The sequence below is a fragment of the Suricata suricatta genome, chromosome 8, assembly GCF_006229205.1.
Source record: "Suricata suricatta isolate VVHF042 chromosome 8, meerkat_22Aug2017_6uvM2_HiC, whole genome shotgun sequence".
Taxonomy (NCBI): domain Eukaryota; kingdom Metazoa; phylum Chordata; class Mammalia; order Carnivora; family Herpestidae; genus Suricata; species Suricata suricatta.
The window spans coordinates 126,013,043-126,037,251 of record NC_043707.1 but is presented as its reverse complement, the minus strand read 5'-3'; the positions used below and the strand labels follow the sequence as shown (position 1 = coordinate 126,037,251).

The following is a 24,209-nucleotide window of genomic DNA, read 5'->3' as shown; positions in this document are numbered from 1 at the left end:
ATATAGAAAGGGGAAAGAGCAAACTCTGTCTTATTGATTCTCTCTTCCGTTCTCCCCAATAAGATTCAGTGGTTATAGGATAAAGAAAAAGGAAATGAACTGAATTCCTGTTTCTTGGTTCCTCCTCTCCCTTCCTCTTCCCCAGTGTTGGCAACTGTCATAGGTATATACATACCACTCCATTTGCAGTGATCATGTTTGTTTTTATTTTTTAATTTTTAGTATTTATTTATTTATTTTTCAAGTTTATTTTTGGGAGACAGAATGTGAACAGGGGAAGGGCAGAGAGAGAGAGAATTTGAAGCAGGTTCCAGGCTCTGAACTATCAGCACAGAGCCTGATGTGGGACTTGAACTCACAGACTAGACTGCGAGATTATGACCTGAGCTGAAGTCGGACACGTAACCGACTGAGCCCCCCAGGTATTCCTCATGTTTGTTTTTAAACACGGTCACTTCTCAGGAGAAGTAGTGTTTTAGGGCAGGGAGTTGGCAGTCACACCGTTTGGGTATGTTCTACTATTTACTGACTGAGAAATCTTGGCCTGCTTCACTTTACTGAGTCTCACTTTTTCTTACCTGCAAAATGAGGATAATAAAGTACATACTTCATAGGGTTGTTGGGATGATGAAATGTACAGAAATGTGTAGTGTGCTTAGAACAGTATATAGCACATAGTAAGCGCTATATATAAGTATTTGCTCCTATCATTATTTGAGGAGACTTTTAGGTTGAAGCAGTAACTGAAGCACCTCTGAAATATCTTGGTTCATGATTTTTCAATACCTAATGTGAGGTTTTTATTGCTAAATACGTAAAATCCCTGTTTGAATCAGCTAATTCATGTTGACAGTTTTCATTCTACTTAAATTCTTTTTAAAAATGTTTATTTTTGAGAGAGACACAAAGTACAAGTGGGGGTCGGAAAGAAAGAGAGGGAGATACATAATCTGAAGCAGGCTCTCTGAGAGGTCAGCACGGAACCCGACATGGGGCTTGAACTCACAAACCACAAGATAATGACCTGACCTGAACCGAAGTCAGATGCTTAACCAACTGAGCCACCCAGTTGCCCACTCCTACTTTAAGAAACTCACTTTTAGGTGACCTAAAATGCCAGTAATGTTTATCTTAGCTTTGATTCTTGGGTTACTGGTATTCCTTGTCTTGCTCTCATATAAGATAGTAGTTCTCAAACTTCATTGTACATTGGAATTACATAGAGAGTGTTGAGTTCTGAGTTATTAGATGTGGGGTGAGGGTCCAGGAATCTGAATTGTTAACCCATTCCAGGTAATTCTGATGGTCTGATAATTTTGGAGTTGCTGATTTAGAGGCTAAATTTAAACATGTACACAATGATGATTTGTGAACTAAAAATTAAAAAAATTCGGCATTTCACAATAGTGATCAGGTCTATTCTTATACCTAAATAAATAATTTTGTTAATACCTGTTAGGGAACTTGTTTTTTAGGAACCACTTTGTCAAATATAGAAATAAGGTACAGGAAATACAGAAAAAGAATGAGAAGTCTTCAGGTGAATAAGAAATATTTGGGTGGATTTATTTAATTTTTGTGTATGTGTCATTAGCTAAGCAAATATATTCATTAGGTAATCACTAAAGAGAGAAGAAAGTACAGTGTAAATTTTGACCCACTGGATGAAAACAGGTGTGAAGTAGGATTGATTTAACCAGCACACTTGGTAGATGAATTCATGTATAATGAGTATGTTCTGTGAGCTGTGAGGTCCTTTTATGTTATTTAATCTTTATAACAACTGTGCAAGGTGTTGACATAATTAGTTCTGTTTTACAAATGAGAACATTGAGTCAAAAGAGATTAAGAACCTTGCTCAGGTCACTAGTAAGTGCTGAGCAGAGATTAAAACCCAGAATTTTCTTCACTTCAAAGTTAAGAAAATTATTACTTATGTGTAAAGTTTATGTATTTTGGCTACTCCTTCTAGCTTTTCAGGCAGGACACACAAAGAAGGTCCCTATTGGCTTGCTGTTTTTCCTGCTGGGACAGGAAAAGATACACACTTCTAAAAGTTCTCTAAGTAGTACTGTTTGTTTAATGATCAAGCCAAACTCTATGCAGAGCACATCTCTGTTATACAAATCGATTACCTTCCATTGGAAAATCTTAAAGATCACCCTCAGAAAATATGTCATTTAGGGGCACCTGGGTGGCTTAGTCTGTTAAGCATTCAACTCTTGGTTTCAGGGTAAGTCATGATCTCATGGTTCCTTGAGTTGAAGCCCCCATGCTGACAGCATGGACCCTGTTTGGCATTCTCTCTTTCTCCTCTCTCTCTCTCCCTCCCTTGCTTGTGTGCTCTCTCTCTCTCTCTCTCAAAATAAATAAATTAAACCTAAAAAATGTTTTTTCAAATAAATATTCATGGCTCTAATCATGGGAACTTCTTGTTCTCTCTTCTTTCTTATTCCCTGGGAAATTTATGTATGTATGCATGTATGTATGTATGTTTATTTTTGCGAGAGAGTGTTGTGCACAAGTGGGGGAGGGGCAGAGAGAGAGAGAGAGAGAGAGAGACACACACACACACACACACACAGAGACAGACAGACAGACAGAGGATCCAGGGCCAGCCCCGCGCTGATACCAGCTATCCTGATGGTGGGGCTCAAACTCCGGCACCACGAGATAATGATGCTCAACCAGGTGCCCCTCCTTAGGGAATCTTAATGAAAACTTCAAGAAACTTCCACTAGAAGTTTCAGGCTTGTAAATGGCTTGTTGATTTTGTAATTGCTTGTTAATATGGGTTTTAAGTCTTAACAGTGAATACCAGGTATGAATGAAGATGAGTTTCATATTTAGGGATGACAATTAATTTGATTTCAACCACAATTAAAATTTAGAAGGAGCATTTTTCTTAGTGTTTTTAGACGAAGTCTCAAAAGTGGTTGGCTTTACTGTAAAGTTACTTGATAAATCCAGATATTACTATAATTTAGTGATTCTGAGACATTTTCTCCCACATTTAACACCTTTAAATTTAGGATGTACTTAAAAATCATAGACTTTTGGGGCACCTGGATGGCTCCGTTGGTTAAGCGTCCGACTTCAGCTCAGGTCATGATCTCACAGTTCGTGGGGTTGAGCCTCGTGTCAGGCTCTGTGCTGACAGCTAGCTCAGAGCCTGGAGCCTGCCTTCAGATTCTGTGTCTCCCTCTCTCTCTGACCCTCCCCTGCTCACTCTCTCTTTCTCTCTCTCAAAAATAAATAAAACATTAAAAAAAAATCATTGGCTTCTTAGAGTCTGTGAAATGTAGTAATTAGGATATCAGTCCTGCTCCTGTCACAGAGAAATTCAAAATACTGGAGACTTAATGAAAGAAGTTTCTGCCTTTCTTGTGTAAAAGTCTTGCAGGCAATCCAGGGCTGACCCTTCCTATTATGTTACTCATTCTTAACATCCAAGTTGTGTCTTGTGGTTCTTTGTGGCTGCTTCAGCTCCCATTATCATGTCTGCACTCTAGCCTGCAGGCTGGAACAGGGAGACTGTGCCCCTTGCTATTAGGGCTAGTCTTGAAAGTTGCATTCATCATTTCCACTCCCACTGATCATAGTGGCCACTTGGAGCTGCAAAGGAATTGAGGAAATGTAGTCTTTCTTTACTAAGGACCATTTGCTTACGTAAGAATTCTATTACTAAAATAGGAAGAATTGGCAGACCATCAGAAGTCTCTGCCACTGTGGTTCAAACACATTACTTTCTGCCCAGTGTTTATTATTAAACTCTACATTGCAAAAAAATCACCTAGGGGCACCCAGGTGTCCCAGTGGTAGAGCATCTGATTTCAGCTCAGGTTGTGGGATCCAGTCCCACATTGAGCATGGAGCCTGCTTGGTATTCTCTGTCTTTCTGTCCTTCCTCCTGCTCATGCATACGTGCATATACACATTCTCTCAAAAAAAAAAAAAATCACCTAGTAATAATGGTCAGGAGAAATAGAAGGTATGAGAACTGAACTTGAAATATATTTGTAGGCACCTGGAAAATAGTCTGTAGAGTGAGTGATCAAAACTCTCTGCTTACTCTTCTTTTCCTCACTGTCAACTGAAAAGAAATTCTACAGAAGACCTGTTTTTTTTTTTTTTTTTTTTTTAGCAGAACATTTCATTTTTTTCAGAGGTGGATTCAGGAACCATAAGATAGCTGTTTCTATTTCCTCTGCTTTATTATTATTAAAAGACATTCTTCAGTAGGAGTAATTCTATGTAATTAGTATTCCATGTGCTTGATTATTTTGATAAGTAATTTTGATTTAGTTTAAGGATTAAGATCTTTAACTAGTAATACTGTACTAGTATGACTGCTTCTTTAAAGCATTATAGGGAAAAGAGAAGGAATAAAATAAAAGGAGGTTAAATAAAGATAAATATAGTCAGGATGACTTTGACGAGGAACGGGAGAGTGTACATTTCCTGTAAGTTACTCCTTATATACAAAGCTGTTACCAGGCACTTATAATTCATTATGATTAAGAGTTGTGATGGGTACTACATAGGCATGGCATCCAACCCAGAGTTAGATGGTTCTGATACTTTTCTGTTTAGTAAGATGGCAGCTCTAGCCAACAAGAAATTGCATCCTTTTCATGATTATAATTGAAATAGGACTTTTTCTTAAAATGTAGGTATACAGGGCATGAAGTTTCTTTTTTATTCTTCCAGAAAGACTTAAAAGTTTTTATTGATTCTCAGATGCCATTTACCCTAATTTCTTAGATGTCGAAATGTGAGGAGAAATGACTGGTAATGGTTGTAAGAAACTTTAAGTAAAGAGATGCTCTAATTTTAGAGATGTTTAAATGTGAAAACAAGCATCTTGGAATTGATGATATATAATAAATCTTTGGTGCTTTTGTAATCGATAGCTTCTTAGAAAGGAGGACTACAGTAAGATAAGCTAAAGTAATTATATCTGTTTATAAGTCTGTTTTTTAGAGTGATTGGACTCTTCACTATAAAAGGGTAGGTTTTGGCCTCTTCATGCCATGAATGTTGAATTAATAACTAGGTGACCTGGTGTTGAAATACCTGCTGAGACGAGGGAATCACCCTGATCTTTGTTCAATTCCTCATTTTACTCTTCTTCTATAAGGGGTTGGTGGCGAGGCTCTGTGGCTTGTTGGTTTCAGCTCTGTGGTTGGATAAACAGGTCATTCTTTAAAGCAGTGACTTAGTATTGCAGTCTAGTACTCATATGCACCCATGTACGTTTACGCACATATGTGCACATAAAACTGAAGGAACAGTTTCACACAGTCATACTTGTTGGCACACTCTACTTGGGATCCATCTGAAATAGCCTCTTCTCTTTCATTATAGAAATAAATACGCTACTCTTTATACTATGTTGGACTTAAACCCCACTTATATTGAAAACAAAGGGGGCAGAGACTTAGAAAATTGACTCTTATTTGTTATTGTGACTTTGAGCTAGTCACTATTTCTCTTTTTAGGCACTTTCAGCCGTTGTAGTTGGGGTGCTAGTTCTGTTCTTGCTCTGAATGAGTGAACTTGTTGCTAGTTGAAGAAAAAAAAATACACAGCTACAAATGAAAACAAATATTTTTCCATCTTTTTGTAGGTCATCATTGAACTTGAAATATTTAAAGTGGATACAAAACTGTTTCAGCAATGCAGACAATTAAGTGTGTTGTTGTGGGTGACGGTGCCGTTGGTAAAACATGTCTCCTGATATCCTACACAACAAACAAATTTCCATCGGAGTATGTACCGACTGTAAGTATAAAGACTTCCATCTGTTGGCGAAATACATTTTGTTTGATATCTTTGGAAAACTGTGTGTATACTCAGATTTCTCTGTTGGCTGCCTTTGTGTCCTGTTTTTAAAGATCTTCTGATGGGTAAAGTATATATACACTTTAAAATTAATAGCTGAAAAATCAGCAGAACGTCTGAAAGGGTGACACTAGGGCATGCAAGAAGTGCTGGGTGGCAAAACTGCAATAGACAAGATTCTGAAGAGTGGTGGTCTCAGTTCGGGGAAGAGTGCTCTGTATCTCAGAATGAAGGGACTTGTTTTGGATAACTGGGCCAATGAGTAATCAGTGCTTGGAGGTCTTCTGGGATGCTTTTTGGGGTCTTGTAACTTCAGAGAAAGTAGTTTGTATCTCCACTTACTCTCCTTAGGGGATAGAAGAGACTCTCAGAGAGCTGTCGTCTTAGCCGTGATGGAACTGCAGACTGGTAGTTGAGGGCAGAGAACTGCTTTTGTTACAAGGACACCAACAGAAGCCTTTGGGGATCGTCTCTCACAAATGTTTTTTTATCAGTTCCTTAGAGCAGTAGAGGGAAAATGGGAATACTAAAGGTAATGAAGTGAGAGAGAAGAGTTAGAGTAATACTTGTGAAAGAATGTGCTTGGTGGGGAGCCAGTGTTTGTCCCAGGTTGGGTGACCCAACCCAGTGGTTTAATTACGCTAAACACGGATTTTCCTTCAGTGGTGGGGTGAGCTAGGGTTGACCTGGCTTGGCAGTGGCCACCTCTGTTAAGTGAGCTGTTTTAGGGCTTATGAAGAACCTATGTATGATTAATATGGGGTTTGTTTGGAAGTAAAAGGGAAGAAAATTTCTGAATACTTCCAGGTTAATCTTGAGAGACATGAGTATTGTTAAGAGGGTGAACACAGGTTAACGTTTTGGTAATTATGTTTAATTAGATTTGACAATCTGTAATGTCCCAAGGTAGATTCAGCGATTGAGGTAGGCCAAGGCTGTAGGAAGAAAGAAGGTTAGGTTTCTTGGAGTGGGAGAAGTTGAAGGTATAATTAAATACAAAAATCATACTTTGGGGTTGGCCCATTTGGGGACATGGTAAGTAAAAGAAATTCTGAGGTTGAGAGAGACTTTTAGGGGACTTTCAGAGATACATAAGTCCTGTTTCAGAGTGAGGGCAGCTATCAGAAATTTGGTGTTTCCGTCTCCGTTATTTTCTTGTAAACATGGTTTCTGAGTCTGTGTTACGACTTTAGCCATGAGGTAGTCTATTTAAGAGGGCCTTGTGGGTGTTCCAGGACCTGTGGAAGGGAGTTAGGTATGACTTAAGACAAATGCCCTGTGTCGTGTGAGAGTTTAGCCACATTCATTATATCCCCTAGTTCTTGTTACCAAGAACCAGCTTTCCTTTAACTACCACCTCCCCTAGGCCCTTGCTTCCACTCTTTTTTTTTTTTTTTTTTTTACCTTTCAACAATCTGTTAAAACATGAACTGGAGAGTTACGAGTTGGAAAAGAAGGGCTGATCTGAAATTGAAACATCCTTCTAGTTAGAAAGATTGATTTTTATTTGCAAATTCAGAGGAATCTATGAATTGGGTTTGAGTCTTTTTCCATTTATCAGCATTACCTCCCATTTTCACAAATAATTTAGTACAACCCATATTAGTATATACAGAGTTTGTCATGGGTTGTAAATAAAAGCCATCTAGTCACAAGGTCACTTAGGTCATGTGGTTTGTACCCAGTAACACAAGTTTTGTTCATGAAATCTCAACAGATAATCTGCTAGCCTTTTCTTGGACACTTTCCTTGACCTTGAGGGAACCTTTATTTCTCTCTAATGGGCTTATTTACAACAACACATTTCTTATCTTGAACCCTGAAAGGAAAAAGATTATCATGGATCTAGGATATTTAAATTCTAGATTATAATGAAATAGTCTATAAGAATTAATTTCTCAGAAATCAGATTGAACATTAAAGTAAGCTATAAACTTACAGTCTCAAAAATTGCAGATTGAACAGGATCATTTTGTATAGCTAGAGGACTCTGTTTTTTATCACCTCTAGCCTTTCTGTGGCTTGTAGTCCAGGCTGCTGGCAAGAGCACACATCCCATAATACATTCCGTCACTTTTCCCACAACCATTTAGTTCATGGAGGGGTTTAGTTGGCAAGGTTGGCTCCCTAAGAATCCTATAAAGTAAGAGAGGATTAAGTCTCAGGAATGAAATCCCGCCTTAAGAGTTGTTCTGTCCCATTTTGACCATCCTCTTGCATACTAACAGTGTTGTATTTTTTATGTTTTTAGGTTTTTGACAACTATGCAGTCACAGTTATGATTGGTGGAGAGCCATATACTCTTGGACTTTTTGATACTGCAGGTGAAAACTTGATGTCTTTTATGTTTTGGTCTGTAACTATTAACAGTTGCTGGTTGTCTGTCTTTTTTTGTGTGGACCTTTTGGGAAACTAGCATATTAGCAAACCACTTGCATTTTGTTAGTAGTTACCAGGATTGAATATTGTGATGGCTGTTGCTTGATTCAAGGGACCTAGAACGGCAGATAGGAGTTTGGAGTTCCCTGGGTGGATGGTGTGGAAGGAAATAAAGTAGGGCAAGAGCAGAGTACATTAGGCCAGCTGTATTATCAGTCTCTGAAATTTGAAGGCCTATTTAGGATTTGTGTCTGTATAACATACAGATAAGATAGCTTATAAGAAGAGATAGCTTGTTATTGTTTACTACATCTGAAAACAATTTGAAGGTGAGCCAGTATCTAGCGCACATTATTGATGTGATACTCAATAATGTTTTTGAGATTCATCTATTTGTGTATATCAATAGTTTTTTTTTTTAATTGTGAACATAGCACAGTTTGGTTATCCATTTACAAGTTGACCGGTGTTTGCATCCACTTTTAAACTTATTATGAATAGTGGTGCTGTGTACATTGTATACAAGTCTTTGTATTGATATATTTTGTTTCTCTTTGGTATGTAGTTTGGAGTGGGCAAGGCTTTAAATTTAGTTGTACAACATAAGTTTTAAACAAATCCTTCTCAAGGTAACCAAAGGTCCTTTGATTAATGTTTGATTTATTATTGAACTTAAGTTGACAAGATGTTAATCACATAGCAAGTGTGTTGAATTTCTTCCAGCACTTTAAACTGCATTTATAAATTTAATATATTCAGTTTTCTTTTTTAATTAATTTGCCTGACCTGACAAGTAAAAACTCCCAAGTGTTTACATATGTAACTTCAATAAGCCTGATAACTTATGATTTCCTGTATTTCTTTTAGCATATCACAGCTTGCATTTCTTCCTTCCTTCCTTCCTTCCTTCCTTCCATCCTTCCTTCCTTCTCTTTCTCTCTCTCTCTCTCTCTCCCCTCCTTTCTTTCCCTCCTTTTTCCTTCCTTCCTTCCTTATGCGCCTTCAGGGGAGGGACAGGGAAAGAGTGAGCCACCCAGGCGCCCTATCATATTCTTAAATATGGCAGATTATTTTACATAATATAGGCATTGGGTGTTAAATAAGGATAGATTATTCCTAAATGTAATTGAAAATTAACAATAATAGTATTTGACTTATTTCATCTTTATATTAGATTCTGAGTCTTTCTCGGGGTTAAAAAAATTCACTGAGGAAATGATTTTTACCATCCTGGGCAAGTTGGGGGTTTCCAGCTTCACTGTTGAGGTCACTTTAAGCCAGAGAGAGAGAGAGAGAGAGAGAGAGAGAGAGAGAGAGAGAGAGAGTGAGTGTGTGTGTGTGTGTGTGAGGGAGGGAGTGTGTGTGTGTGTGTGTGTTTTGTTTGTTCCTTTTTGTTTTTGGACAGGCATTGGAGACCTGGGGTTGTAGGGGTTCCTGATGAGTCTCTGTCTCTGGCACACTTAGGAGTATCTTTCTGCAGAGGCCTTAATTTTAGAGTCCCTGATCCTGGTTCTAGTCATGTCATTAGCTTAGAGTTCTTTCTTTTAAAGCTTCCTTTAACTGTTTGATTGCATGATTTTAATCTGCTTTTTGTCATTTTGTTCTGAATTCTTTTTATAGCATTCCTATCTCACCTCTGCCTGCAGCTCTCTAAGTGCGAAACAAAAAGTGACCCGGGAGAACTGTGGTTCTCAGAGTCTCTGAACAGAGCTGATGGGTGATGTGTAAGGGGCTTGGGAGGGACTGGGTGTGGCTCTTACGGGTACATTGAATACCATTTAAGGTCAGAGATAGGGGAAGCCTGGCTGGGGTCGGTGGGGCCTGTGACTACTCTTGATCTCGGGTTGTGAGTTCAAGTCCCAGCTTGGGGGTAGAACCTACTTTAAAAAAAAAGATCAGAGAGCTCTCTCTGTCTCACGGCTTTTATTTCTGTTTCTTGGCTACAACACTAAATTCTTGTTTGAGTCCCCCCACAGTTATTTTTCTCCTTTTTTTCTTCACACGTTGTACTGTTGTAGCTTTTGTTCTATATTTAGCTTTTTTTTTTTTTAACTTAATGTGTTTGTCATATGCTCCTTCCCATGTTGTATAATGCTTTACCCCACTATCACTTCCTTTCTGTGTCAGCATTTAATATTTATTTTACTCTTTAATACAAAGATGCGGGTTTTACATATTATAGGAAAAAAAATAAAAATGTAGACAAAAAGAGAAAATGAAGAAGCATATGTATACAGAGTCTTAGTGTATGTCCTAAACAGAGCTCTTCCTATATATTCATTGTATTTACACATAGGGAAAAGGGATACTATTATTTTTTCTCCCTCTCTGTACCTTCCTTTTTCTCTTACAACAATGTGGGGACATCTCTCAGTGCTGTACTTGTATGACAGAGTCCTCATGGTGACACAGTAGTCTGTTGTGTGGCAGTTCACACCACAGTTTAGTTTCTTTGTTATGTTTGGGATCCATTTGCAGAATTTTATATTAAGACCTTTTCCTGGTCAAATATTTTTAGATTTTGACACACATTCTTTTTTGTCACTTGTTATCCTGATTCAATTTCAGACTTATAGAAAAGTTGCTAGTAGGAAAAACACTTTTACCAGATTCACCAGTTCTTAATGATTTGTGACTTTCTCTCCTTATATATAATACTGTTTTTCTTTTTTTTTTTTTTTTAATGTTTATTTTTGAGAGAGAGACAGACAGCATGAGCGGGAGAGGAGCAGAGAGAGAGAGCGGGGATACACAGAATCTGAACGAGGCTCTGGGCTCTGGGCTTCAGCACAGGATCTGACGCGGGCTGGAACTCATCAACCGTGAGATCATGAGCGAGTGAAGTCGGACACTTAACCGACTCAGCCACCCAGGCGCCTCTTGTTTTTATTTCTAAGCCATTTGTGAGTAGGTTGCATCCATCGTGTCCTTTTGCTTTTTAATGCTTCAGTGTATGTATTTCTTAAGAGCAAGGATATTCTTCTACGGTTTACTTAACCAAACTCAGGAGATTTAGCATTATATATAACATTTTAAATTTTAATCTACAGTCAGTGCCTAGTAAGGGCCTTACAGCATGTTCTGACTCAGGAGCACCCATTGTGCGTCGTGGTTACTCTCCTTAGTTCCCCTTCGTGTGGCACCTCAGCCCTTCATGCCACTGGCTTTTTTAAAGGAAACAGGCAAGTTCTTTTATATAGTGTTTCTCAGTTTGAGTTTGCCCGTTTCCTTATGAGTGGATTCAGAATATGTGTTTTTGGTTGGAATACCAAATTAGTAATGTTGTGTCTATCCTAAAGTATGACTTTTTTGGTAAAAAGTAATATTGATCATTTGGCCAAAGTGTCCAGTTCTTCTACCATGTATTTAGAATTTTTCTTTTCGTAGTTGGTAATTTGTGAGAAGATACTTTAAAACGATGTGAATATTCTGGTCTTGACTAAGAGCCTCTCTCTAGATTTAATAACCAGTGGCAGTTTTTGCCAGAACCAGCTTTTCCAACAGTTGTTGCAAAGCGGGAGCGTGAGTGTGCTGGTTGCTGTGGCCAGGGAGGAGCCGGCGCACGGCCACACACGCCGTGGGGTCTTGTCCCGGGAGGCGGTCATCCCCCGGGGAAGAGAGCAGCAGCGTAGTTCATCTGGATAATGAGTTTTCGGTGTCACCCCCAGTTCAGACTGACTCTAGGAGTCCTCCTGGCCTTCACTAGTTCCCTGTTTTCCTCTCCTTTCCTTCTGTAGTGCGAAGCTTGGTTCCTAGGAAGGGGTTCAGTGTATTTGCTCATCTTCAGTCCTAAATTACACTTAAAACAGTTTGACTTGCTATATACCACACCGCTGTGAAAAACCAGTGTTCAGGATTTGATTGCAGTTTTTTTCTTTTTCTAATAGCAGACACAGTTTTCTGTTCAGAAGTTACTTGGATTTTGTGCCCTGCCCCTCTTTAGTGTGCTCATGTTAACTGGAATTCCTTGTTAGTCTGATTTATCGTTACATTAAATTTTACGTTGTTTCCCCTATCCCCATTTTATTTTTATATACTCTTAATTGCTTTCTTAGGTTCAGTTTTCAGATCTCTTCACTTGTGAATGTTAATCATTGTAATCATAATCACTACGTCCGTCCTTCCTGGTATTACCGTGGTAATGAAAAGGAGAAAGCTTGGACTTTGACGCTGGATCGAGCAGTTAGCTAGACAGCTGGCAAGTTACTTGACTGGATCTTAATTAACCTCGAAATGTAAAATGTTTAACGAGGTTCCCTCTTCGAGGTTCTGTGAAGACTGAATGATAATCAGTTTTAGAAAGTGTATACAGATACATATAAACTCAGGAGCTGTATTTTTGTGATTCATACACTTAGTATATTACAAAAAAAATCAGCACAGTAACTTGGGTGTGTTTGGTGCAGAGCTAGTATTTTTCTCTTTGGTTAGCAGATGAATAATATTCAGAACAAGTGAGAGTAGTTTGCTCTGGTTTAGCGGATTCTGGTTTTTGTTTTGTTTTGTTTTTAAATTAACTCCTTTCTGGGGTGCCTGGGTGGCTCAGTCAGTTAAGTGTCTGTCTCTTGATTTCTGCTCAGATGGTGATCTCACAGTTTATGAGTTTGAACCCTGCATCAGGCTCTGCCCGCACAGTGGGGGGCCTGCTGGGGATTCTCTCTCTCCCTCTCTCACTGCCCCTCTTCTGTATGCACGCCTTTTCTCTCAGAATAAATAAACTTGAAAATATATATAAATTTCTTTCTTTCACTAAGGCATTTTCTGGTATCTAGCAGCTTTTTACACTTACTGATCAATTATGTTAGAATGACTGTGCTCTCCACAGAGATATGTAGACTTCTTGGTCTCTAGTTTAGTACCATTATGGAATCTTCCAGAGGAGTGTTTTGAGTAAGATTTGAGTTTTTAGCAAATTCTGCATTAACATGCAGTAGTCTAGATTTTTGCAGATGACACACATAAATGGTAGGAATCTTAGGTTCTAGTATGTCCCCATTTATTTTCAGATTTTTTTCCTTGTTTTCCATCAGGTGTTATAAAATTATTTAGGAATGGGCCCCATGTCACAGATGAGGCTGGATCACTAAATGCCATTAAATTTTGAATAATCAGTTGTAGAAAAAAATGTTTAGGTTTGAATCTGTAGTGGTAAATACTGTGAAATGTTTAATTTGCTTGTGTTTATAGTGTCATGCTGGAATTCTCTAAAAATGTTGCTTTTGGAAGTAAATTCTTATTTTTCATACCATGAGATTCTTTCAGACTTTCATATGGGTCTGAATCTTCATTGCAAACCGAATTAATTCCTCTTGAATTAAAAATTTTAATATGAGATTCTAAGCAAGAGAAAGACCAGCTATCCATGTGAGATGTAGCCCTGCTTTTTGGCAAGTGTTGGAAGTTAAGCCTGAGCTGGTGTGCTGCTAGAGTAGGTATAATTTAAGACTTGTAGACAAATTTTGACTTATACAAAGAGTAAAGTTTTTCTTTTCTTTTTAAAATTTTTAAATCTTTATTTATTTTTGAGAGAGAGTGAGAGAGGGAGAGCGAGTGAGAGAGGAACAGAGGGAGAGGGAGACACAGACTGTGAAGCAGGCTCCAGGCTCTGAGCTGTCAGCACAGAGCCCAACGCAGGGCTTGAAATCACGAACCCCAAGCACATGACCTGAGCCAAAGTTGGATGTTCAACTGACTGAGCCAGCCAGGTGCCCCAAGAACGAAATTTTCTTGATCATGTTGTGCATCTTAAAGGTTGCTAAATGATAACATTGTCTCTATGGAGTGCAGTATAGCTATTCGTGACATAGGATACAGGATACATTTTAGCTGGTAAATTCTGCTTAGATAGTGAAGGATCTTGCTCATTTTAAGGGATCATATTCATTGTGTTATTTCCTTAAACATAGCACTTGTGGCACAGGTAGAGGTAAGGCCACCTACTTTTTGTTTATTGGACAGTTACATTTCTTTTTTCTTTTTTTTTAAATTTTTTAAAATGTTTTACTTATTTTTGATACAGAGAGAGACAGAACATGAGAGGGGGAGGCGCAGAGAGAGAAAGAGACACAGAACTGGAAACAGGTTCCAGGCTCTGAGCTAGCTGACAGCACAGAGCCTGACGCGGGGTTTGAACCCACGAACATGAGATCTGACCTGAGCCAGAGTCGGAGGCTTAACCGACTGAGCCACCCAGGCGCCCCTGGACAGTTTCATTTCTGATTGTTTTTCTCTTGGGGAAAGGAAAGATTTTATAGCTTTGAGGGCTTGGTTATCACAAATAAATGGACTGACCAACAACTGTTTTGGACTCAGATTTCAAAAAGAACGGGACTGTTTGTCCCCAGTCCATCTGAGTAGAAGGCTCGTTGCATGTAACACAGGCCGTGTAGCACACTGGACGTTCACTTAGATGCTCTTCTTGGTGCTCAGGAAAATAGCGTCGGATCTGTTATTATTTTTTTAAATTTTTTAATGTTTTGTTTATTTTTGATACAGAGAGAGACAGAACATGAGAGGGGGAGGGGCAGAGAGAGAAGGAGACACAGAACTGGAAGCAGGCTACAGGCTCTGAGCTGTCAGCACAGAGCCTGATGCGGGGCTCGAACCCACAAACGTGAGATCTGACCTAAGCTGAAGTCGGAGGCTTAACCGACTGAGCCACCCAGGTGCCCCCGATCTGTTATTTTTTTAAATGTTTATTTATTTCGAGAGGGAGAGTGACAGAGTGTGAATGAGCAGGGGAAGGGCAGAGAGAGAAGGAGAGAGAGAGAATTCCAGGCAGGTTCCCCACTGTCAGCACAGAGCCCAGTGTGGGGCTTGATCTCACAAACTGTGAGAGGTCATGTCTGAGGTGAAATCAAGAGTCAGATGCCTAATTAACTGAGCCACCTGGGTGCACTTTTTTCTGGATCCAAACTTAACACGGATTGGTTGCAGTGGCTGAATGACTGGAAATGTGAAGCCTTTTTTAGTCTATGCCAGGTTTAATTTTTTTGAAATGTATTCATTTCATTTGAATAGGGAATAGAGCTAAGAAAAGGTGTGTGAGTAGCTGTACTTTTTTTTTTCTTATACAAAGCTTGGCTAATTGTTTCATCTTCTTTAAATTTATTTTTTGTTTTGTTGTTTTATTGGAACTTTGATATGCGATGTGTTAAAGCACCAGCCAGTTTAAAGCTCAGGCAGTTAAGATAGAATTAAGGAGTTTGCTGGTTTTGTTTTCTTTAAGCCCATTCTTTTCTTTTTAAAGCTCTTCCATGTCTGTAATTGTGTATTATACATTATAATTTAAGAAGTGAAAGTTACACTTCTAAGTGCATACCTTTAAAGCCTTTGCCTCGGACCCTAGCATATTTTTAGAATAAGTATTCAATAAATATTAGATGTGCTGATGGTGATTTTATTTATTTGTAACCTCCTCCTTTTGCCCTCATTGTTTAGGCTTCATTTAATCTCCATATTGTCCTCAAGATATCTTTATTTTCTATTCACAATGTATTGTTTACTCAAGTGGCAATCTTTAATATTTTTAATTATCATGTTTTAGCTACCCTGCATTCTTGTATTCTCTCTTAATGCTGGCAAAAACAACTTTTCACTGACATACAAACTATTTATCTCCCTTTCCCCCCCTTTAACAATTTTTTTATCGTGGTAAAATATATACAAATAAATTTTTATCATTTTAACCATTTTTAAGTTCATTGGCCACTAAGTACTTAACTATTCTTTTAAAGCCCAGGACTGCTGAGGCACCTGGGTGGCTCAGTCAGTTAAACATTTGACTTCAGCTTAGGTCACAATTTCATGACTGGAGGGTTCGAGCCCCGCGTGCCCCTGTGCTGACAGCTCAGAGTCTGGAGCCTGCTTCACATTCTGTGTCTCCTCTCTCTGTCCCTCTGCTGCTCATGGCTCACTCACTCTCAAAAATAAACAAACATTAAAAAAATAAAAAAAAACATAGGATTGGGTAGCTCATTTTAGAAATTGGAATATTCAACCCAGTCTGGCAACTTATCTCTTCCCTTCACAGTTTTGAAAATGTGAATAGATATTTTTAAAAACTTTTTATCTGGAAGTAATTTTCAAGCCTGCAGAACAGTTGTAAGAATAGTACCAAGAGCCTCCTTTAACCAGATTTACCAATTAGCTTTTTGGCCTATTGCTTTATTATTCTTTCAATATAGTATGCACACGAATTGTTTTTCTTGAGCTATTCGAGAGTCAGTTGTGTACACATAGCCACTTAGTCCTGAATAAGCATGTGCTACCTCAGGGCTGAGACATTCCAGAACAGGTTTTGGAAATGTAACATTGATACAGTACTTGAATCCAACATCTATATTCCAGCTTTGTTAGTTGAGTTGAATCCAGTGTTTTTTGCTTTCAGTAAAGGATCATGTATTGCGTTTAGTTGTCATGTCTTTTTAGTTTCTTAATTTGGATTAGTTCTTCAGCCTGTTTTTGGTCTTTCATGACTTTAATAGAATACAGACCCATCCCCTCTCTCTTCCTCCCCTTACAGATGTTTCTCACTTTGAGTTTGGTCTGTGTTTCCTCATGAATAGGTTCAGATTATGCTGTTTTGGTTGGAATGGCACATTAGTGACGTGTCTTTCTCAGGATATAAACCTAGGGGCACACAGTGTTCATCTGCTCATTGGTGTCGGTAATTTTAATGACTGAAGGTGATATTCAGTTTCTTCACAGGATAGTTTTTCCCTTGTGGTCTATCAGCAATCATTAAGACCATAAAAATATTCTCTTTTCCACCAGGATTTTTCTCATGTAGACTTTGCATCCACTGGTTCTTGCTGAGCTGATTTTCTGGGCATTCTCAGGTTCCTGTACTGGTCTTATGGCTAACTAAGCCTGTGAGCATGCTTCGGTGGCCCTGATGGACAGTGGATTTTATCAGCTGAGTTTCACTGAGATTTTTGTTTCCTTAGATAGTTTCACTGTGATTCTTTATTAAAAAATTTTTTTTAATGTTTTTAAGTTTATTCATTTTAAGAGAGAAAAAGAATGAATGGGGGATGGGCAGAGAGAGAGGGAGAAGGAGAATCTGTCAGCGTGGAGCCTGACATAGGGCTCGAGGCCACAAAACACGAGGTCACACCCAGAGCTGAACCGAGAGTTGGATGTTTAACCAACTGAGTCACCCAGGCGCCCCTCAGTGTGATTATTTCTTAACCAGATTTGAGTAGGATTGATTTTAATAATTTCTGTAGCAACAGTTTATTTTTATTATTATTTTTTTTACATTATGTTGGGTTGCTAATGGACACTAAGATTGAAAACTTAGATTGGTAATAAAGTAAACACCTAGTGTATAAGGAATTTATTGTTGTTCTCAGGGCTTGAAATATTAAATAGAATCAACTAAGAATGTTCACCAGATGCTTTTTTACAAAAGCCATACATTTTATTAGATCACTAAGTTGCTTTCTCAGTGATGGTCAGTGTACTCTTGGCCACATGCTAATCTTTTGACTTGACTTGTGATTTTGATGTTATGAGGACACCAAGATTCGGTTGCTGACTTCTCCAATTTTCCCCCCAGGGCAAGAGGATTATGACAGATTACGACCGCTGAGTTATCCACAAACAGATGTATTTCTAGTCTGTTTTTCAGTGGTCTCTCCATCCTCATTTGAAAATGTGAAGGAGAAGGTAAGTTGGTCAGATAGTCTTGCCCTGAAAAAGGTGGTCACAGAAGTTTTGTTGAGTTGTTGTGAAAAGCTTTACAGGCGTGTGGATTAATGCAGGTGTATTTTCTAAAATGCTTTTCCTCTAGTGGGTGCCTGAGATAACTCACCACTGTCCAAAGACTCCTTTCTTGCTTGTTGGGACCCAAATTGATCTCCGAGATGACCCCTCTACGATTGAGAAACTTGCCAAGAACAAACAGAAGCCGATCACTCCAGAGACGGCCGAGAAGCTGGCCCGTGACCTGAAGGCGGTCAAGTACGTGGAGTGCTCTGCACTCACACAGGTGAGGACTGTGCAGCCCCGTGTTTGTGTGCAGTTGGCTAGTTTCTTAGAGCTTTAGGGTTTGGGGGGTTGTTGTTGACAGTGGTCTGCAGCCCCTACGAAAGCTGCCTGGGAACATTCGGACCAGCTGCACAGTGTATATTCTTCTGCTAGAGAGTCTGCGTTTATGGAGAAAATTATTAATCTCTCAGTAAAACTTTTGTGTTGGTGACCTCCCATATTTTACTGAATCATTTGTAATGGTCAGGGATCGTGTTAAAAAAAGAACAGTTTTATGGGAGAGTTCCAGGTTAGCACAGACTTACAAGAGAGTGTGTGAATTATTCCTCCTCCCCCCCCCCCCAACACTTAAATTTTTATCTAAATTGTATCTGATCTTTTCTTGTCAATTCTGACCATTGATGCTACAGTTTCTGGGGTAATTCAACTGACATAGGGAATTCATCATAATAATTGAGACTTTCATGTCAGGGGAAAGCTGCCTTGGCTATTTCTCAAGCATGTGTTGTAGGGAGTCAGGCTTTTTTTTTTTTTTTTTAAATGTTTTATTTATTTTTGATACAGAGAGAGACAGAGCATGAGATGGGGAGGGGCAGAGAGAGATACACAGAATCGGAAGCAGGCTCCAGACTCTGAGCCCTCAGCACAGAGCCCGACGTGGGGCTTGAACCTGTGAATGTGAGATCATGACCTGAGCCAAAGTTGGAGGCCCAACCAACTGAGCCACCTGGGCATGCTTCCTTCCCCCCCCCGCCCCGTTTTTAAGTTTATTGCTTTTGAGAGAGAGAGAGAGACAGAGACAGAGAAAGAATAAGTGGGGGAGTGAGAGAGAGGGAGGGAGGAGGGAGGAGGGAGGAGGGAGGGAGAATCCTAAGCAGGCTGTGTGCTGTAAGTGCAAAGCTGATGAGGGGCTTGATCCCATGAACCGTGAGATCGTGACCCTGAGCCGAGATCAGGAGCCAGATGCTTAACCAGCTGAGCCACCCAGGTACTCTAGTTCTTAGGTTTTTAGAGACATTCCTTCCTCATATGGTCCTCTCTGTCCTTCTGTCTTTTTCTGAATAATTTAATTGGAGCTCCTCTCCTAGTTTGATGGGATGCATCAGATTCTGCGAACAGGGAGCGGTGCTCTAGAGTATTTGAGTGAGAGGTGTGCCTGGCCCATCTCCCCTCTGAGTACTGTTCTGGAGGCAAAAGGAAACGTTCCCGAGACACCACAGAACTTTGAAGTCCTGGTGGTGCTGGTGCTCTGATGTCTGAATAGTGGGCAAATGTGTAATTAAGATAGGGCAGGGCTGAAGAGGTTTATTGAGATTACATAGTCCACTTAATATTTATCATGCTTACATTTGTAGGGAATTGCACTTTCTGTCAAGTTTTTACAAAAGCACTGTTGGAATCTTGATGATATGTAACTAAGGCAGATGACCTATAAAATTGCTTACGATGCATGTACTTAGGTGTTTAGTAGGATGGCCTAGAGAGACGTAATTTAAAAATTTCCAATCCAGTGCTAGGTTGGATACTTAAAGATAAAATTGTTACGCTTAGCTGGATGTTCCACAGGATAACTTCAAGGTCTAAAATCATTCACCCAGACCCAGTTTTTGTTGGCAGTTTAGTTCTTTTGTAAAAGCAGTTTTTAGTTTTGTAAAGTTCGGAAGATTTTACATCCTCTCACACATACATCACTGAGATTAAAAAAAAAAAAAAAGCCTGATGCTTCTGTTTTGATACCATCTTCAGAAAAGTGTGTGTGAGGGATATGTGTGGGGTGTATGTATGTGTGTGTGTGTGTGTGTGTGTGTGTGTGTGTGTGTGTTGGGGAAGGATATATGTGGAACATGTGGGTCAGGTTGTAACTAACTCTGTATGCATCGGTTGCATGCATACCCTTGTTCTCTAATTATGGGTTGGTTTTGGGGAGAAATGGAGGCAAATAGACCCTCTGGACTCAGCTCTAGGTCACTGGTAAAGTTTATTTTATTTTATTTTGTTTTGTTTTGTTTTTTTAATTTTATGATTATTAAAACAATTTTTTTTAATGTTTATTTTTTTTTGAGAGACAGCACGAGCAGGGGAAGGGCAGAGAGAGAGGGAGACACAGAATCTGAAGCGGGCTCCAGGCCCTGAGCTGTCAGCACAGAGCCCGATGCGGGGCTCGAACCCACAAACCATGAGATCATGACCTGAGCCGAAGTCAGACACTCAACCGATTGAGCCACTTAGGCGCCCCATGATGAAGTTTATTTTAAAGAATTGGATGCTTCCATTTAAGATTTTTTACACTATGAACAAGTTAATATAAGTCTCTCTGCAGAAAGTAGGAATTTGAAAAGGTCTTAGCAATTACATTTTCCTTACCATGTTTTGAAGTTTGGAGAAGTCAAAAGAGAAGATAGAAAATGGGGTGTCTGGTTGTGTTTGGGAGATAAGAAGCTAGAGGACCTCAGATTCTGTTTGTTGACTGAACTCTTCATGGAATCAGATTGTGTGCGTAAAGCAAAAATTTGTTTTGTTTTGTAGGGAATTAGTTGATCTTTGTCAATAAGCAAGAAAGGATTTGCTTTTTGGGAAGGGGTGCCCTAGTTTCTCATGCTTGTCCTCTTCTTTTTACCCTTATAAAATGCATTGCCCTTTCCACCTTCCCCTTTTCCTTTTATGTGTAAGTAAGTATCAGAGTTTGCTCTGAGACATGTAGAAAGTATTTCATAGGAACTTTACTTTTGTTTACCATTTCTACTTTGTCAAAGACATAGAAGAACACTTTTAAACCTCTCTGGTTCTTTTTAAGTACTCAATGTTTTTTCTCATTTTTTTGGTACCTCATGGAATCTGTGGGTGCCAGTCCTGTGGGAAGCCTAGGGTCAGGGTGGGGAGACCTGGGGTGGCCTGGGGCTGGCATCTGTTACTGGAGCTGTTTTCTGGGGTTTGGGGAAATTTTTATTTGGGATCAAACTGACTTAACACGTGAAGCCTCTTTGGGTGGTAAACCTGTGGCTTCAGGTTTAGGTGAGTTTAGGTGAGTCTATAGACCTGGGCTCAAGGTACCAGCCAGTGCTGCTGAGTCACACTGTCACATTGGAGTTCTGCCTGAGGTGTAAGTGGATTTCTGCATCTTAATCCCTTTATATCTGAGACTATTCTTTGTTTTCACTCCATGCTTTATGCTCTGATATCCATGCGGACATCTTAAAGCATTGGACTGCTTGCTACAACTCATTCTAGGACCCCATTCTTCGTTTTCCTATGACTTGGGTGGTGGTTACTTGCTCTAATAACATTCCTGAATAACTGAAGTGTATGCTGTTTCTAGAGTCTGTTCTTTAAATTTCTCCCAGTTGGTACTGTTGAACAGTTAACACTGTCTAAATGTCTGAACCCTAATTGTTCTGGGAAACTGATTTACCCTGAAATCCTGATTAATCTCATCCAGATAATGCCATTGAATCTAGAAACATAGAGCATGCCTGTTAGTCTGCTGTTTGTGTCCTTCAGTTATTCAGGGGCTGAATTCACAGAAGCCTGAAATTGTATTAGATATAGCTCTGGAATGTGTGTGCCATTCTTCTCATTGAAAATACTGGGGAATTCTTCAAGGCTTACTTATGCAGTACGTCTGTCTTTGGTTTACATATCCATTTTTCTCTCCTGGCGTTGTTTTCAATAACACATTGTAAGCTTAGATTTCAAAGTGTGATTGTTTTAGAAGTCAACATGTAACATTTCCATAAAAATTGGTTTCTTGCTCAGTTAACCTTTTTTAATGTAGGAAATTTCTGTTCTGTTATCTACTCTCCTATTAACGGGCTTAAGATCTAGCTTTCTGGCAGTTATTTTTCTTAAGGCACATTGCTTCTGTGAATTCAGTCCACTTAATCCGGACTGCTATTGTATCTGCTAGTCTTTCTAATCCTCTAACCTGGCTGCTATTCTCTCTCCTCCCCTCTGTCTTGTAGAGAGGTCTGAAGAATGTGTTTGATGAGGCTATCCTAGCTGCCCTCGAGCCTCCGGAAACTCAACCCAAAAGGAAGTGCTGTATATTCTAAACTGTTTTCTCCTTCCCCTCTTTGCTGCTGCTTCCTGTCCCACTACTGTAGAAAGAGCATTTAAAAACAAAGGAATAAAACCATCCTGTTTGAAAGCCTCTGCGTCTTTTTACTCACCACCTAAGAGCAACCTCTGTATTAGTTTTTGATCAAGAATGCAATATCTTATAGAATATTTTTTGTGATTAGTAGTCAAGTTGGACTTGTTTAACTTTCTGCTTCTTGAGTTGCCTGATGCTTAGAGCTTTTTGGTTTGGATTACTATTGCAAAAGGGAACATGGTCTGGCATTAAGAATGTTCTCTTGGAAAATATAAGAAGAGTTTTAACACGTCTTAGTTCTAGATGGAGAAAATAACACAAACATCATTTTACTCTTATGATCAATTGTAATTGTAATTGCATGACAAACTTTATGGAAAAAGGGTGGCCTGCTAGTAGAGTGTAACGGGGAAGGGAGGATTCTCGTCTGGTTTTCCTTTGTGCAGTGAAATTTTGTGTTGCTATTGCTTTGGCTGTCTGTGCTGTAGTGGAGTATTTGTCAGTCTGGGGTGGGAAAGGTATTAATGTATCTGCTACTGCTTTATGAAATCATTTGTTACACTATCTTTTAAGAATAGCATCCATTTTAACAGTTGAATTAAGGTTTGTTAATGTTGAGATGTAAAGCTGCCACCTTTATATTTTCCTGCTTCTGATTTTATTGTTGTGAAGGAAACATAACAATTGTGGTTACCTTCAAATTTTGAAATTAAAAAATATACAATTGTTTGTATAAATGCCTGATGAAGCTTTATTCCTGTTGCACTGACTGGTTCTAGTTTTATGTATGTATCAGGTGCCCACGTTTCACTTCCTTAGCCCCTGGCTCTGATTGGTGGGGATACAGGGAGTTCAGAGTGAATGTCTTTGGCGCAGCCGTGGTAGCCGCTCTCTCCATCCTTGCCTGTGCCTTCCATGTAACAAGGATGCCGCAGCCCACTGCCGGCCCCCTTGGGCCCGGTCCATACTCCGCTGTTTCATTGGAATGCAGAGCTGCTTCACTTGTGTTGATGTGAAATGTCGTAGCCGCATACTACACAACTCATACTGAACGAGCAAATGACACGTGTGGCTTGTTTGCTTCTTGTGACATACATTGGTCTGCAGAAAGCTTTCCCAGAGGACCACTGTCTCATTCATGAATATCTGCTCCTCTGCTCCTGAATTGCTGGATCCTTCCAGTGTCCTGCCTGGACACAACTCGGTGAAGTGGGATGATTTTGTGTTGAGATTCAGAGTTGTCTTTAACGTTTCATTCTTTGCCAACTCTTGGGGCTTTGAATGTTTTTAATTTGATCTTTGGCTTTATTATACTGAAAATCAGACCGCCCATTTTTTTCTTTCTACCCCTTTCCAGAAAGGCCTAAAGAATGTATTTGACGAAGCAATATTGGCTGCCCTGGAGCCTCCAGAACCGAAGAAGACCCGCAGGTGTGTGCTGCTATGAACGTCGCCAGAGCCCTTCCGTACAGCTGGGGTCAGCACCGCACTAAAAGCAATGTTAAATCAAACTAAAGATTAAAAATTAAAATTCGTTTTTGCAATAATGACAAATGCCCTGCACCTAGCCACATGCACTCTTGTGAGACAGCCCCTTCCCCCCTTCAGTACTCGTTAACTTGAGTAATCGTGTATTGTCAGAAAGGTGGTTAGTACTAGCTTTTGTTTTGTCATTTCAAAAAAAAATTTTTTTCCCCTTTGTTTTGTTTTTGTTTAAAAGCAAGGCATGCTTGTGATGACTCTGTAACAGACTAATGTGGGTTGTTGAAGCTGCTCCCGGGGCTCCATCCACTCTGGAGAATAATCTGGGACATTTAGGGTTTTGTTTTTGTTTTAGTTTTTTTTTTTGGTTTTGTTTTTTTGGGGGGGGGGAGTGTGTGTGGGGTTTGTTTTTATTTAGTCA

At 39.4% G+C, this 24,209-nt stretch overlaps 1 protein-coding gene across 2 annotated transcripts in view; it reads left to right on the top strand.

The window, feature by feature from the left end:
• Positions 1–24,006, top strand: part of CDC42 (cell division cycle 42) — a 49,676-nt gene extending 25,670 nt beyond the window's left edge. The window contains exons 2-6 of one of the 2 annotated variants that reach the window (XM_029946680.1): positions 5,630–5,784; positions 8,096–8,168; positions 17,786–17,895; positions 18,020–18,217; positions 23,664–24,006. In XM_029946680.1, coding sequence (XP_029802540.1) covers positions 5,680–5,784; positions 8,096–8,168; positions 17,786–17,895; positions 18,020–18,217; positions 23,664–23,753 — 576 coding nt within the window. In that variant the 5' untranslated portion in view covers positions 5,630–5,679 and the 3' untranslated portion in view covers positions 23,754–24,006. Of the gene's footprint in view, positions 1–5,629; positions 5,785–8,095; positions 8,169–17,785; positions 17,896–18,019; positions 18,218–22,175; positions 23,051–23,663 lie in introns of those variants that run through there. The other variant, XM_029946681.1, reaches the window with a different exon arrangement.
• The last annotated feature ends 203 nt before the right edge of the window (positions 24,007–24,209 follow it).